General features: G+C 38.3%; 1 protein-coding gene across 1 annotated transcript; it reads right to left on the bottom strand.

The window, feature by feature from the left end:
* Nucleotides 1-12,531: 12,531 nt before the first annotated feature.
* Nucleotides 12,532-16,703, bottom strand: LOC124160391. Its single transcript, XM_046536226.1, has 2 exons — nucleotides 16,599-16,703; nucleotides 12,532-13,543 (listed from the first exon to the last, which is right to left on the bottom strand). The coding sequence occupies exons 1-2, from the start codon at nucleotides 16,602-16,604 to the stop codon at nucleotides 13,196-13,198; spliced, it is 354 nt and encodes a 117-aa protein (XP_046392182.1). The 5' UTR covers nucleotides 16,605-16,703; the 3' UTR covers nucleotides 12,532-13,195.
* Between the last annotated feature and the right edge of the window lie 727 nt (nucleotides 16,704-17,430).

Here is a 17,430-nt window from a genome sequence, read left to right as displayed (position 1 = left end):
GGCCTTTGATGACGTGGAATGAAACTCGATGTTCATAATTCCGAAAGATAAATCGGAGAGCTCTACTGTATTTTATTTTAATTTTACACATTTTGTAAAAAAAATTAGGATCTGCGTTGAAAATTGGGAGCCAACTGCGCAGAAGCTAGAATAGGAAAATTTATAAATATTGTGCCCTGTCCCCCGTAATGTTTAACATTTACATCGAGAACAACATCAATTAAATCAAACAGAGGGGTTTGGGTGTCAATATCTACAGTGAAAAAATTAGTGTGCTTCGATTTGCTGACGACATAGCAGTCAATGCAGAAACAGAGAATGATTTGAAGAAGGCTTTGACTCACATGGAAAGGACAACGGCCAGATATCATCTGAAAATCGACAAAAAGAAGACAAAGGTATGCAGCAAAATAGAGGATTCTAGGACAAGCATTAAACTAAGTAAATAAAAGCCTGAAATTTTGAAATAATTTTGTTTCCTTTCAGTCGAATCACCGACGATGGACAAATCAAGAAAGAAATAAGACTCGTAAATAAGAATGAAAATGCTAGCGAATACGAGAGAGGAATGGAGAGCTGCGTCAAACAAATCTTAGGATTGTTGAATTGTGATGATATTAATGACGGTCCTAAGGGACAATCAACGGTGGTTACCACAGAACCCGCTTAAATATTCATAGCTTCAATCCTAGCGGTATCCTTTTTGAAAAATTTACACGTCAAAATTCTCCACGCTCGCGGCCTGATTTAAGTTGTGCAGTCGTAGTACTCGTGCCTTCGTGACAAATTTGGGACAAAACTCCCATTATTATCACTATTTCACTCAAGCAGTAGTCTGCGGTGGAATACCCTACTTTCTTAACGATGCTAATTTAGCGTCCCACTCCTGCTTTCCACTGGTCTTGGTTTAGCAGACGTGTTTACTCTTGGGGATTCATGGGAACTTATCCTTCAGCTTGCCTTGCGCTGTATTTTTCGTGATAAATTGATAATAAGTAGGGTGAGTACATCGGTGGATTTCTGCAATGCAACAATTTAAGATGTGTGCAGTAACTTTTTCTATAATACCCTTTTGAGGCATAGCTTAATGGTAGATTCGCGACCCTTCTCCGTTGGAAGGCTTTCTTTCCTAGGGCTACGTAATTGATATAGCCGTAAATTTTGGGAAATCATATTAAAAGGGGCCATTTGAAGTATTTCTCTTGCGTCATGAATATCTTTAAATCATTAAATTAAAGTAAAATATTGTCGTTTGGGCAGGCCCTAGCAGGTGCGGGGCTAGGGGCGAACCTTCAGTGCGGGGCCCTTCACTTAAAATATTAAACTCTATACCCCATCTACAAACTCGAGCATTTTGAATCCCTACCACTCTCTGGCTAAGTATATCTCACTCGTTGTTATCACTCAGATGACACAGTACTGTACTGACAAACGCAATTGCACAATAAAAATTACTGCATTATTATTCCTTTTTCATAATATTATTTTTTGTCTAGCACGGACTTAACAATACAGTAATAGTTGAAATTGCGTTTTCAAAACTATCGTATATTTTATTTTTTTTCACGAACGCGGGGCCCCCCAAAGCGCGGGGCCCGGGGCGGTCGCCCCGCCCTAAGGCCGGCCCTGCGTTTGGGAATAAGCAACAGGATAACAGTGAATCATTCGCATTTCCGTGGACTTGATGGCTATTTTATTTTAGGTGAAACCTCGGTCAGTTTTGATCAATTTAAGTACATGATGAATTCGAACCGGGGATACTTTTACTGAGTCATGCATACGATGCTTCAGTTGCCCTTATTATAAGAAATAAAAACGAGCTAGCCGGTGGAACCTTGACAGACACCCGCTATTGTGAAAATTCCAAAGAGTAAAATTCATTCGTCCTAACTGGTAGTTATACATAGTGGTGACCCCTTTTACTGCACCGAAAAAAAACCATTTTATTAATTATATGAGTCGTGGGTTCTAGATTCAATAATGCGAATTAAAGTTGTAGCCTCAATAAAATATTCGTGATTTTATTAATTTATTTATTTAATCCAGTCCAAAAACAGAACGAGACCAATAACAGAGGAATAACAATAACAGGAGAAACAATTTAATAATATTAAGCAACGTAACCAATAATGAACAAAAATATTCAACAGTATTTACAAATGAATGACAAAGAATATTAATTTTAATCGGGCGGTGCGAGGAATAGCGGGAATATTGCGATGGTGATGGTGCAAGATGGATGAGGGATAAAAAAAAAGGATCAAAATTTGGATCACAATTAGCATACGAGCTTAAGGAAAGAGGAAGCCTGGATAGGAAAGAACGTTTAGATACAGAAAGGCGGGGGGTGAAACTATGAAATGAGTCACTCGACCTCGTCGTGCTCGAAGGAACACGAAGCGGAAAAAAATAAAGAAAGTCAGATGATCTTTATTCGCCATTAATGATATTTAAGAAGAGGAATTTAATAATATATTCTTGAAAATTAATAGTGCCTTATATTCTTTAATTATGAATACCCTTTTGGGGGATGAGTTGAGTTTATTCTAACTTTGAGAACGCTTTCTTGCCGTTTATACTCCTGAATCACTATATCAATTTTCTTCCCGTTGGCTGGTAGGGGTAGGAGAGAATAGACCTCGCCCTAGACTTTGTCACGGGCGTGCTAAAATCATACACTCAGAATGTGGGTGTCAGTTCCTTTCCCTGATCCAGATTACGCTCCGAGGATTTGGGTTTCAAGGATTCCAAAGGATATGAACCAGAGACCCATCCATCACAGATCAGGAGCTGTACTCACTAGGCTCCATCGATCCTCTTTCCAGAAAACGGGGTTTGTGATAATTCAGTGGGTAGCCGGGTGGTTCACATGCCCGTGGTTGGCATGGTGACAACAACCCTCACTTATTCAAACCTATAGTATATAAAGAATATCGGTATATGGCAAAATGAGCGATGGATTAAAAAGTGTTTATTTACCATTTCAATACAAAATTTCATTTAAATACAGCTACTATAATTTCAATAAAAGAAATCTGTTAGGAAGTTACATGGGACCCTTATATCAAGATGATAATCTTAAAACAAAAATACATGCAAATGTTCTTCTTTTTCATTATTCTAAATCTTTTCTAAAACGACAATAGCTTTTTCAATATCCTGCATCTGAACGAACCAGCCATTAAAATGTAATTTTCAACAAAGTGTGGCATTTTCAGCCAATCTTCCAGTCCCTTGTCTATAACCATCGTCCTTGTCAATAACGATCCATGGGTGGTGTCTGGAGCACGGTGCTTCGCGAATGGTGTCATCTGCTTCTTCGATTAGCTGGCTCTAATACGCGCCACGCATACCTCCTAGTGTATGCGGGTCACATTCGGATTTTACGAAGGCTCATTAATGACTATTTAAAATTTAAATCTTCACACACCAAACGCGAACGCGTGGGATGTACATCGCTCAGCATGGGAACATGTTCCCTTATAGTTATGCTAGGTTTTGCGAAAATATTCAATGGTTAAGAATATTTTATTAAAGTCAGTAAGTTTTAAGCTACAAAAACCAGATGGCATTACTTCTAAATAAATATTTGGTACTTTTCCGACGAATAGACTTCTATTCCCTACACATCTCCTGATTTTAAAGATTCAAATTTAGGAACTAGAGAAATCGTTGCATACATTCTAGCTAAAATCAGACACTTTTTGATACATGCGTAGAATTTCAAACATGATATGGGTCATTACGAGGTAGATCAATAACCGGGCATATTTTTTAACTTAAAATGCCTCTATAATGATGACAATAATTATATCCATTCATTGGTAAAAGTGCTCAGTATTGTAGGACTAAGAGGATGACACTTCATTCATATTCTTTAGGACAATGGCCGTTTCATACATTGAAACGTAATAAATGCGGTTTCTGAGTTGATGGCAATCCTGAGTACTCCTCACGCGGTAAGAAGATTCGCTAAAATCTAGAATAACCCTTAGATGTAACATTGAGAATGTTCCCCTCTTTACTTGAGTAAAGTTTATTTCTGTGTGCTATTTCCTCATATCAAAATGCAATGCCTGGGTAATTTTTCTCATTTCAATAACATGTACGTGCATATTTTGCTTTCCTCTACGAGGTGATTGAGGACCAGTTTAATTTTCAGAGGCCATTACGAATGACCTTTCAGCAGTATTGTTGAAAAGGTTGAGCCATGCATTGTTCGTAAGGCGATTAATTTGAAATCCTATCCTTTGATCTCATTGCATCGGCAGAAAAAGGAGAAAATATTTTTTAACAGTTTTTAACTCCTGTTAATTGTTTATCTTTTTGTCATGAGCACTTTTAATTGCATAAATTCGTACAGAACTCAGAGCGTTAAATATTTTTCGAAAGAGTGGTCTCATTTATTGAATGACAGTTGTTGACTCAGTGGTATGAGATCAAGGCAAAACGTGACTCCGGCTAATTGGCTCCCCCTTCATTTTAGTGGGATTAACATGCCCAAGGCCTTACGATACTGAGAAATTTCATCAAAAAATGGCTGTTGATTCATTTCAATTAAATCAGAGGCATTTTAAGTTTTAAAAAAATATTCCCGGTGATTGATCAAGTTTGGAATGACCCAGATCACGACTGCAATTACACGCATGTGTCATTAAGTGACTGATTTTAACCAGAATGTGTGTAATGCCTTCTCTAGTTCTTACGTATGAAACGTCGATTAAAATCTATGTTGAATAGGCTCAGTATAGGGATGATACAGGATAGGAATGGAAGGTGTGGTGGTATGGTATTTGGAGGAGGCTACAGACAGCTGAGGTCACTTGTACCATGAGGGAAGGTGGGTGGAGAGAAACCCGGCGTCGGTATTACCCTCCTACAAACGAAAGGCGCCAAGAAGACCACCTACCATCCGACGTAAGGAGTGTTGCGTTCGAAATGTCCCCCACTCCATATTCACGCAGGGATCGGGCATTCTCTGTAAATTATCTGCAACCGCCGGGATTTGAACCCGAGCCAACGGGGTAGGAAGAAAACACTCTCGCCACCACATCAACCCGATCCCCGCAGTATCGCTCTAATAACAAACGATGCATATAATATTGCACATTTCTAAGTCATAGACGGTAATCGACTTAAATTCATGTACTGTGGCCTACTAAAAGTATTCCAATTATTCGAATAAAATGTCATACCAAAGTATTGTTGCTTCAGAAACGTAAACCAAATTCAGAAATTACAGTTGTAAAAATCAGCTTAGTATAATGTTGTATAAATATGGAAATGATAGCAATTCTAGACATAATTTTCATGTTTAGCATTATTATAAATATTAACAGCAGCCTTTTCATTCCCTTGTTTATTATCAAACGACAATATTTTCCTCTAAACTTATTTACTGATTTAAAGATATACTTGAAGTAAAAGAAATACTTACTTCAAATGGTCAATATTCCATATAATTTTCCAGCATTTATGGTTAAATCAGATACGATGAGCTTGGAAAAAGTCTACCTGCGAAGAAGGCTGCGTATCTACCGTTAAGACTCAAATCAGCGATATAGAATGAGTTGCAATATTTGGATAAAAATCTCATTCATTCTATCGAATGATATTGCGTTTCCAAGCACCTTTTACTATCCAGATAATAGCTTGCGAACTACCCAGTTATCGCAGCTCGTTTTGTTTTGTTCCCGGGGGTTGTATCGTTAAAATTTGCCCGGCTTATCTGCTTTGACCTCTCGTAAGGCCTTTATTAGGTTCGCGGCACGTATTCCATTCAGGGCTCAAATTTATGGTGCTTGATGTCGTTTAAGTCGGTAAAAAGGGAAAGTAGCCCAGTCTAGAATCAAGTATCTTGGTTTTTGCCTCCTATCGTGAATGAGAGCGTTAATTTAGCTGCATAGGGTCTCACATTGATGTTAATAAAGATTCGTACGCACAACTCCAAATCCTAATCCAACGGGTGATTTAGGTATTTCATTAAGTTACTACCAACGATTGCCTTCTCACCTCTACTTCGAAGCGAAGGTATTCAGTTGTTCAGAACTTGCATGAAAATTAAAAATCTCCCTCATATTTTATAATTAACGAAAAACGTCTTGGTCCCTATTCAGTTTTTATCATCTTGAAATAATTTTAGCAATAACATAAAATTTTCGTTTTTTTAATGTTTCTGGTACAATTAATTATCACCAGGTTACATTTATGTTTTGATTTCAATTTGAAAAGTTAGGTCATGGTATTTCTTTCTGCGATAGAATTTTCATATTCCATTAAGTTTTAACGAAAAGTTTTGATGTGTTTATTTGGAATATAAAATTATCGCCATTAATGTTGTCTTATATTTTGTGTGATAAAAATGAAATTTATAATCCATCCCTCCGAAGAATATTTCCTCTTATTTCTTTAAGATGAACACATTTAAGTTTTAGATTGCGAAATTAGGGATAATTCTATTGGGTTTGAAAAACTGGTTTGAATATCCTGGAAGCAAGAATACATCAAAGCGTGTATTCCTAGTTATTAAAGAACATCAGATCCATTGTCAACGAATTTACTTAGTGGAAATTAATTGTAATATTATAGAAACAGCGGTAGTAATTTCCCACAGTTATTGAATAACTCATCCGGTATCTACGCTTACACGTGATTTTCAACAGCTGTCTATGCCTTCTCTGTCTCTCATTTTCTAGACTGCTCTTTGTTGATATATATCGGGGTAAATTTTGCTCACTCCAATATTTAATCGAAAATTTCAAGGAGGCTCTGATGATCGAAATTTCGGCTGTACCGTCAGAAAGGTGGAGCCAACTAATGCTCATTGACACTTACTTTGAAAACCTATTAATTGATCTCACCACATTGGCAGTGAAAGGAGAAAAATATTTTTAAACAGTCCCTTAGACTTCTACTAATTGTTTATCTTTTGAAACGTTGAAAACGGTTAAGTTACTAAAAAAGTGTAAAACATTTCTACGGCTGTTTCTATCTTATTACAGAATTTGACTGTGGAAAGGGTGGAAGTATATAAGGAAGTACGATATGAAGCCGACCCTGGCAGTAATCACGTTATTTAGGGCTCCAAGTTGAGTATCCTCCTCCGAGACCAAACTGGGACCTTGTGTACTTCTCCTCCCTCAGGATACGGGTGCAGGGTCCCGCTAGGCGGAGAGAGAACAGGGGTACGGCCCCTGACCCTTTAGCGACACCCTTTCACGTGACAAATGTGACAAATACCCACCTCCTCGCCTGCAATATCTACTCCGGGAGAGAGAGGATCGTAGGCTTATCTTCACCGTACTCAACGTCTTCTAACAGAGTACGAAGGGAGGGTTCCCGTCTTAAGAGGGCACGCCACCTCGGCGAAAAACTTAGCTGCAGACCATCACGATTTCTATCTGAGAAGAAATACTTTTTTCCTTACAAAAACTATAATATATATCCCGGGTATCGTGTAGGATCGGCGTAATCAACGTCACGGATGAACAAACGAGTGAATGTTTTTTTATTCTCTGGGGTAACCCATTAGAGCAGAAGGAAAGACTATATATGGCATATTCAGCTCAGAAACAATTATATCATTTACATATAAAAATATTTGATATCAAGGATACAAAAATATAATTTTGTCAGATTTTACGGAAATCATAAAGGGCACTCACAAGAATAGAATGTTTTGATAACTTCAGAGTAAAATGTTCAGTATCATAAATGCAAAGAATATTAGTTGTTAAGTCCTTAAGAAATCCTAATGAACACTAATAGGAACAGAATGTTTTGACAACGAATATTTAAAAGAATTGTAGTCAAACATAAATGCGGATTTTCAAATTGCAGTATGATTTTTTTATTGACTGAAAGGCTTATGATGATTTGATGTTAATCGGTAGGGAATGCTATCTCAGGATGGTAACCTCATATTAATGATATCAATTCTCGACATAACTCGAGTCATAAGTAAAATAAAGTTCTTTATGTGGAACAAAAAATATTTCTGCTCGTAATTTCCATTGTGAAGGAATTCTACGAAGTAATAATATGTAAGGGGATGGGGTTGGTGAGGTGGTTTGAGTGTTGGCTTCCCACCCAGCCGGTTCGGGTTCAAATCCCGGCGGTGGCAGAGATTTTTCAGAGCCTGTCCGGTGCCTGCTTGAGTACCACTTGAGTACAAGTGGAGGTCACTTTAAGTGCAATACTCTGGCCGTCGGATGGGACGTTACGCTGAGGTCCCTGGGGGGCGCCCTTAGTTAGGAGAAGGCTAATGCTGACGCCAGGTTTCTCTCCACCCTTCTTTCCTTACCCTTCCCGCATGGCGTAAGTGAACTTAGCTGTCGGTCGCCTCCTCAAAATGCCTTGACAAATATAGATAGATACAGCAAAATTTTAAAAACTTGTGATTGTCACCTGTTTTACCACATCTCTACATTCTGTTAAAATAGAATTGCGTAGAGCCCATCTTCCCGATTTCGTATCCAACTTCATTCGGCTTCGACCCCAAAAATGAGGATATCGCGTATTAGGTTAAAAATTGGTAATTTATTCTCGAACGTAAGCAGCATGCATTAATTCAGTTATGTAAGCAGTATCCATGACTTCATTTATGATATAAGATTAAAATATGGCATATCATTACGAATATTTCGAAATTTTTCTTTGATTCTTTAGCGGCGCGGGTGTTCTAAACAACAAACTTAATATTCGTTGGTGCTTTTATGAAGTCATTATATTTACATTGTAGACGCAGTGTTGCATGGAGTTCTCGTGCAAAAATGGAGGTCCAATCGCTGTTATTTATTTTCGAGCGATACTACGCTTCCGCCGTACTGGTGAGGCCCCTTAATGATATGGCGGGGCGGTCGACCTTGCAGCTCCTTCAAGGCCACGCTAGCGGTTAAGGCGCAGCTGCTCGACTCACCTATCTGGTCGCCTTGCACACTCAAGAACCCTTTGAAGACGGTGCTAACACAAGATCAACTCGGCGATGATCAAATATCCACCACTACAAATTTCCAAGTATTACCAACCTCGAAAAAACGTAACCATTTCATATACCGCTACTTTAAAGCCAATAGGTTTTGATGAGAAATCGCGGAAGTCCTTCATGTTACAAAATTAAAAAATTCATAGATGAAGATATTGATTTTGATATTGATTTTGTAGATGTGGATATAGAAGTGTTTCATTCACAATGAAACACTTCTATATCCACATCTACAAAATACCCTTCGAGCCACCTTTAGGGTGTTTGACAGGGGATGACCAATCACCAACATGCAGCATGCAAGAGGACCGCCACATGAACACCGCACGGTCATAGTTATATTACGCATATTAGCAAAATATGCATGCATATTCATAAAAAATACTTGCTAATGGTTAGTTCTTCCTAGAGAAAATATATGCAAGGTTAGAACTATGGAAAAAAACATGCAATGAGCCATCCTAGCGAGTAACGCCATTAATCCTATCAATTGAGACAACGTTGCTATCCTTAATACCTAAGGGCAAGACAAGATATACCTGTGAGCTAGCGTGGTAAAATTGGAAAAGTGATCATTATTAATGTGATTGATCGAAGTGGTTGATAAAATCATAGGAAAGTGAATTTGGTTCCTTTAAAATAAAGCTGATTTCATCACGCATGACCTGGGTTTCGAATCAGGCTGATTACATGATGCAATTCTTTCCCAGTGTATTATTTGTGCGAAGTCTTCTTTTCCTTATCCTACGTGAAGGATTTCCATCGATTTGAGTCTATGTATACCAGCAGTGTTTCAATGAAGAACGGACGTCCATCGCCATCAGGACATAAAGAAGCTTATGGCTAAGTTTGGGACAGAGCTTCACTCAAACTTGTTTATTCACCATGACGACAATGTATGATTCGGCTATTAATAATGTTGCTAAAGAGTTATGTTTAAGACATTTCAGAAATATTATGGAAAAGTTGGTATTTTCAAACTATTTTCCGTTTTTTCCTTCTTTTTTCATATTCATTAATCTCATTATTTATTTCAATATTTTTAGATAACTTCTGAGTTTCCATTTTTCTTGTTTTTACTGAGAATGCCTACATGATCATTTTATTAATATTTTCATTCTACCGAAAACAGCACATACATGCCACGTATTCCCCATGCCAATGGCTTAGTAAAATAAAAGCATTATTGTCATATATAAACAAGTAGTTAAATAAAAGTAGCCACGTTAATAAAAGAAACCCCTTTTCATCCTTTAACTATATAACTACACTAAATAAGGTTACATTAAGTGCTAAAAGTCTATAGATGAAAAACAATTTACCGTCACCTGGATTCCTTGATAACCTTATCAAATTGAGTGAAGATATATGACCTCAAAGGTCTGGAGAAACTTCACCATCCATCAGGAGTGTGCATCGCGAAGAGGTTATTATAATACATCACCTCTCTCAGTGAATTAACGTCTACCATATTTCTTGAGTGAGAAACAGATGGCCATCAGTAGAAGTGACGAGTGCTTCATTAAAACTTCAAGTCTTGCGATCGGAATGGGGTGCTCTCATAAAATTAAAAAGGTAATTTTTTTACATGCCTAGATAATTAAGTTAAATTTATTAACGTATGCGAAATATGACTTCATAATTCTCAATATTCTTGTTGCTAGAGAGCTTCAAAGTTCACAAAAATAACTAAATTCTTTTGCGCGACAAGAACGCCCTGTGACGTCAGAGCGAGTAAGCAGACTCGCTCCTTGGTAATAACAAAACAATAGTGACTATAACCAACATCTACGATGATACTGATTCATAACTTGAAGGGTGTGTGAAAACAGTTGTGAATAGTTTAATAGTTTTACGGTGCAGGGGCGCAGCTAGGATTTCAGTCTGGGGGGGGGGGGGGTTTAGGTGCAACTAATACCGGGGTGTGTGGGGATATGGAATACCCACCAGGATAAGCGGTTGGTGATAGATTAATAACTTGCGGAATTTTAAGATAAATGCTTGAAAATAGATAGTAGATAAGGATGATGAAAAAGTAATAAGCACTATTTGTCAAGAGTGTGCTGCATCATCCAGCATGCATTCATTTTAAATATGTCAATTATTCAGGATAAATATTTTACAGGACTGATGATGAAATTAACATATAAAAAAATAAATTGTACAGAGAGATACATAGGATTTTCTAAAACTGGGACAAATAGTCTACTCTCTACTGGCACCACGTAAACGTCTTGTTTACTGGACTCTGACGTCGCGATCATCCAACATGGCGATGGGTTGTTTGGAGCGCTAGATTCAAAGACAATTTTCAAATTGTAATTCTACGAATAATACTCAGGTTAGAGAAGAACTGCTTTCACTGTAACTTTCAGCACGAAGGATATTTTTTAATCGCATAATCATCCATTTGCAGTGGAATTCCTCATTATATCAAATGTAATTAATAATTCTTTGCCATCTTCATATTTATTACAGGAAGTATACTGTCGGATTTTAAAATTATTTTAAATTTAGAGTTGCTTTCTGCTTTATACTGTTTCAATAAATTTATGCTTTATCTTGTAATGTCGTTGAGGTATGTTTTTAGGCACGCCTAATAATTAATTGCTGCCGATTTTATGGTAATTTTCAAAATTAACTGTTCTGATGCTATAATTTTTTATTTAAAAATTTCAACTCGTTATCTTTCCGTGCATGATTTAAAATATCAAGATTTGTCAACTTGTACCACCTAAACACCCATTGAAAGCTCAATATAAATGTCAAAAAGTAGATTATTTCTTTTGAAACTGGATGAAAAGGTCTTCCCCAGAAAACCTGATTTACTCTTAGAATTTTGGGCGTTATTTAGAAAATTTCGAGTTCAGACATACTGCTTTTGTTAAAAATTAGCCATCAAGTCTTCCTTTTCTTTAATTAGACGTATTTTTTCTGTCAGTATACGTACGTAAAGCTTTTACCCTTGCTAAAATATGTGCTTGTAAATATTGTGAGAAGACGTCATAGAGCCGTAATCCTATGCTTGAAATATCCGATGCAATATTTTACTATCTTAATTGTCAATATTTTCCACTAAGTGTGTTTCTTCTATGATAGGGCATCATGAGCTCCAGGTATAATCATAATATGCTTCAACTCAGAAATCAATGCATTAAATTCCTTGATGGCATACTAATTTTATATTCATCGCAAGAAGAGTGCAGTAGGATGCTTGTACAATACCTATTGATCTCGTTCAATCATTTATACTCTTCATTAAAACCCATGAAATTTTAAGCAATCCCTAATGGGTTTCGTGCACTCATTATCATACCCTTCCCGTATAAGTTATTCAGCTCGTAATGCATGTTATATAACTACATATTCCATTTAATTAACCATGTTTTGAGCCGTATATTGATGTGATTTTATCGCATGTCGATCTTAACGGTTAATAATTCAGAGTTCGTTTATTGGAGTGGAATGCGAACGAGTAGAAAGGTTTTGATTGGGTGAACAATGGGAATTTGATTCCTAAAATAAGAAAATAAAAACTCATGTGAATATTTGGGTGTGAAAATTTTATTTGCTTTTTTTTCGGAGTCACAAGGATCCCATTTATATATTTTACACGATGCGCGCGCCGGCTGCTGAGAACCTTTGCGTGATCTTGCGAGATTTAAAAAAAAATGGAAGACGGCCGATCGGCCCGGCTAATCCTTCCGTGAAGAAGGAGCACTCCGGAGCCCTATCGAACCGTGCACCGGGATCGAAAAAAAATCCAAGAGAGAAGTACCTTTCCCCCTCTCCCCTTCCGTGTAACGGAAAGGAGATCAGAGAAAAATCCTCGGAACAGTTTCAATTTAGACAGAGAATCGGTCTTTTTGAAAAAGGGCCGCGTCTTTTGTTCAAAAAATAATATTCGAACGAAAAGTCCAGAAGAAATTAGAGGAAGAAAACTTTAAAAAGCGTGGAAAAGAAAAATAAAACTCCCGAATAGGAAGCTCTCCCTATTCCCTGATGAAAGAGTGTAGCAATGGAAAAATCTTGGTCCAGCAACCCCTGCCAATAGCACAGGGCACGTGGTTGGAATTGTTGGGTTAAGTTCTTCATCTCTTCACCCTTAAGAGATTAGGGAGACGTATCCTTTCCTGGTTTATTCCATTTCGCCTTCCTTCACTTCCTCCATCTTCTCTCCCTCCTCAAGTCTTCAGCGCGATGTTCCTCCGCTTAGGCCTTGACGACGGCGGGTGCGGCGAAGCCGTAGGGCAGACCGTATCCGTAGCCGATGGGTGCGGCGTAGGCGTGGTGGCCAACGTGGACGGGGACGGGATGGGCGACGGGGACCTTGACGGGGTAGGGGACGGAGTAGGGGACGGCGTAGGGGACGGAGTAGGGCACGGGGACGTTGCGGTAGGTGACCTCGGGCTGCTGGACCTCAACGGGCTGCTTCACCACGGACACCTCGGCGGCGTTGTACCTCACCTTGGGCAGGAGGGGTGCGCCCAGGACGGGAGCGCCTCCGGCGTAAAGGGTGGCAGAAGCCACGGCGAGGGTAGCGAGGAGGACAGCGACGACCTGCAGAGGAAAGAACACGTCGATCATTAAAATGATTGATTTTTTCGGGGCATTACATTAACCATTAAAATTACAGTGATAATTGAATAAACACAGGGATATTAAATTAACCCTAACTGCTGGGGGGGGGGTTCAGTTTTCAGAAAAAAATTAGAATTTCTAATTAGTTTAAGCGGTACTAATTAATTTTTCGGCCTGTGATGTGGGGCTGTAAAATTGAAGCCTGTGTGTGGATGAAGATTCTGTATTATTTTTGATTTACCGGATAATAGATCGAGATAATAATAGATCGAGAATTTCCATATGAGGAAGTTTGTGGTTGACAGTAAATCTATTAACGCTTTGATCAATGGCAAAGCAAAGTACTGCCACTTAGAGAATTCATTTTAACGATTTCTGGGATATGAACCCCCCCTTCAGTTATCATTACCCTTATCGACACAATTTCACCACCACAAATAACTCCATATTACTCGAACCCATTAAAACCTTGTAAACACTATCACTCCCTGAGCACTATAAATGAATTTCATTTAAATTTTCTTGCTGTTGTGTCCAATATATTTAGCGTAGAAATCTTTGTGGCTTTGAACTTTGTCACTGAATTAATTGTTATTAGTAAATATTTGCCCAATGTTCATATTTTTCCTAATTTTACTCGGTTTACAACTCATATTAGGATGTTTTACGTATTTAGTTCTTCATTTAAGCCTAAAAATTAAGGAAAGTACTTGCTCCAAAAAAGCACATTCACGCGATAATACTCCCCGAAAATTAAGTGCGTCAGGTATGTTATTTATTAATGGATTTCCATAAGCTCCGTCGAGTAGCCCGAAAATGACGGTAAGCCAGTTCCTCCCCTAGGCTGGGTTTTATCCTTTTGAATTAATTATTCATGGCATAAGACCCGCTGACCTCGCACACGATTGATCAAACTGCCAAATTTAAATGGATTGCCTGAGGCTACAGCCCTCAAGCTTCCCGGCTCTGGAGGAGATAAAAGAAAAAAAAACTGGATTGGCTCCATAACTCTTTTTATTTTCTTTCCCTGCGAGGATTGAGCCTTGAGCAAATAATCGGACCCACCCAGCGCGGACCTCGCCTTCAATTTTTTTTTTTTTTTACGGCACCCTTCCGGCGCACACCGGCGCAAGGTGAATTAAGTCAAGAAATTTAAAAAAAAAATTAACCAAGTGCTCAACTCTAGATAATAATCTTCCTTCCTGAAGGAATAAAATTCATGTCTTAAAAATATCTCTTTCGTATTTGTTTATTATTACATATTGCTAAAAGTAGGCTATTGCCTGGTGGTAGCATGAGATTTAAAATAAATGAATGAAAAGTTTCCCCATCTAAGAGCAAAGTAAAGGGACAGTAAAACACCAATAGGGTGCAAAAATTACATTAATTCGAATACCATGCATCTAATAAATAAATGAAGTTTGAACAAATAACCCATTTCCCAACTCTCATTAATAAATCACAATTAAATCAGCTGAGAATCGATGAAAACTAGCTGTTAAACATTTTAGTGTTTGTGGGGAAGATCTTAAAAATATCTTCCCGTTCGGCTCCTTTATTCCTCAATGCAGGAAGGATTTTTTCGAAATGCACCGTGTCATAAAGACGCTCTGGCTGCTTGCTTTTTTTACTTTACTCGGACGGCGACAGGAAAGCGAGAAGTTTCAATTAAAAGTATTTAATTTTTCACTTTGATTGATCGGACAAATTTCTATTCGCCTTAGCGAATACACATCCGCTGCCCTAGTTAGCGATGAATTTCCTAGTTTGCTGGGATATATATTCCCATCGGGCGCTCTGAGAACTTTTAATGACCCTCTTCAAACGGGCCGGGCGTTTCATGTATCTTTATGCATTAGTTATCACCACGAGACCCGTGAATTCTGAGAACGGAACGGAACTATGGAACTGGATCTGGATGAATTTCATCGCCTTGCGTATTGAGAAAAAAATACTACCGCGCCCCAGATGATTGGAAGTAAAATTCATTCATCGCGGATTATTATGTTTTCCGAATCCAGAATTGAACTTTTAATTAAAAACCGTTGCTGAATGCTCGCAAAAGTTTCCGCTTACTCATTTTCACGTCTTCGCCTGCCCTAGTTTCTACCCCAGTTCTCGTATCCAAAGTTATTTTTCAACTTAATCCGCGAGTATTCAATTAAAAAATAATAATGAAGGCCTCATTTCACACGCATTACTATCTCAACCTGATATAGCCTATTTTAAAATCTTAAATAAAAATTATATTCTTATATTTTCTGGAAAAATTTAAGGGTCTTTATTGGTCATAGCAGTTTTTAGAGGGAACAGTGATTTGATGACATTGTTGGAAAAATGGAATCTTCCGCGTAAATTAGACCAAATTCTGTACTCGTTAAAGGTTTTCAGTGGCAGAGAGTAATGCAATAGGGAAGAATGGTACAAATATTTCGCTAGGATATCATGGACAAAAACATGAAAATAAATAGCGTGAAAATGATCACAGGGTTTTGGTACTTAAGCGTGATCTGAAATTATTTTTTCCCCATTTCCCTTCATACTCCTTCGTGAATCCGGCAAAATCTTTAGCAGTAATTGGTAGCAGGTTCTCAAAGGTTCTCAATGGCTGAGAATAATTCATTGGGGAAGAATTGTGTAAGTCGTAAGCTAGGATATCGTGAAAATATGTACTTATACTTGAAAATCACCTCGGGGATTAGGGACTTTAGGCAGTCTGAAGATTTTTTTTCAAATTTTCCTTGCTACTATTTCGTGAATTCGGTAAAATGTTTACCACTAATGAGTGACAGGTTCTCAATGGCTGAGAATATTTCATTCGAGAAGAAAGGTGTAAGTATTTATAGTATCTAGGATATCATGAAAAATAACATGAAAATGAATTGGATGACGTTGAATATGGGATTTAGATACGTTAGGGTAGTATGAAATCAAATATTTCCCATTTTCCTCGCTCTTCCCTCGTGAATCCGGTTATAATTTTTACCACGAATGAGTAGCAGCAGCTACTGGAAATACTATGAGGAGCACTCACCTTCATGTTGACTGTTGGTTGAGGTTGGTAGTTCTCTCTTGTCGAGGTACTGAGTGTGACTGACGATACGTGATCGGCCCCGCGGTTTTATACTCCACCTCGGACGGCCGTTGAGGCGGCCGTGGGTCCAGGGGGAAGGGCGGGGTGGCGTGGGATGCTGCCTTCGGATGATGCTGCTGGCGGGAAGGTAACTCAACCACGCCCAGGCCGACCGAGATCCCACCCAATCCCATCCCCCCTTCCGTCTGCAAGTCAGCCATCCAAAAGGCCCATCGTGCATGGGCGCTGGCTCGCAAAAACAACTTCGCCCGGTCTTCTTTGCCCATTGTTTCCTTCCCTACCAATCTACTACAATAACTTTTTTTAATATCCTGGGATTAGCCACAGTGATAAATTTTACGTGATGGACAAATTGTGCGAGAAATCCTCGGAGAAAAATCATTCGCCTTGACCGGAATTCGAACCCGGATTCCGCGATTCCCGGTCGAGTGCTTTAGCCAGTCAAGCTACCACAGTGGCGGATACTTATGGGGGACGCACGGGGGATGCGTGGTCCCCTCTTGCGGTACTACCCGCATTGCCGCACATTGCACAACCACAGTTGTAACTTTTTTTATATCATGAGAAATCATTGCCTTGTATATGTGTATAATAAGTTTAAATAAAACTATCATAAACTTTGCATGTAATTTGATTGTTTGAGTCGTGATTTTATAAGAAAATTCTGTGGAAAACAAAGCTTAAGTTATTCACTCAAAACGTCAAAAATATTAATAGTTTTTTTACATTTGTTAAAAAATGATTCCTTATTATAACTTTTATTAAAATCTAT

This window comes from Ischnura elegans, chromosome 6 (assembly GCF_921293095.1).
Source record: "Ischnura elegans chromosome 6, ioIscEleg1.1, whole genome shotgun sequence".
Lineage (NCBI taxonomy): Eukaryota > Metazoa > Arthropoda > Insecta > Odonata > Coenagrionidae > Ischnura > Ischnura elegans.
The sequence above is the reverse complement of the archived record's forward strand: the minus strand, read 5'-3'. Positions and strand labels throughout refer to the sequence as shown.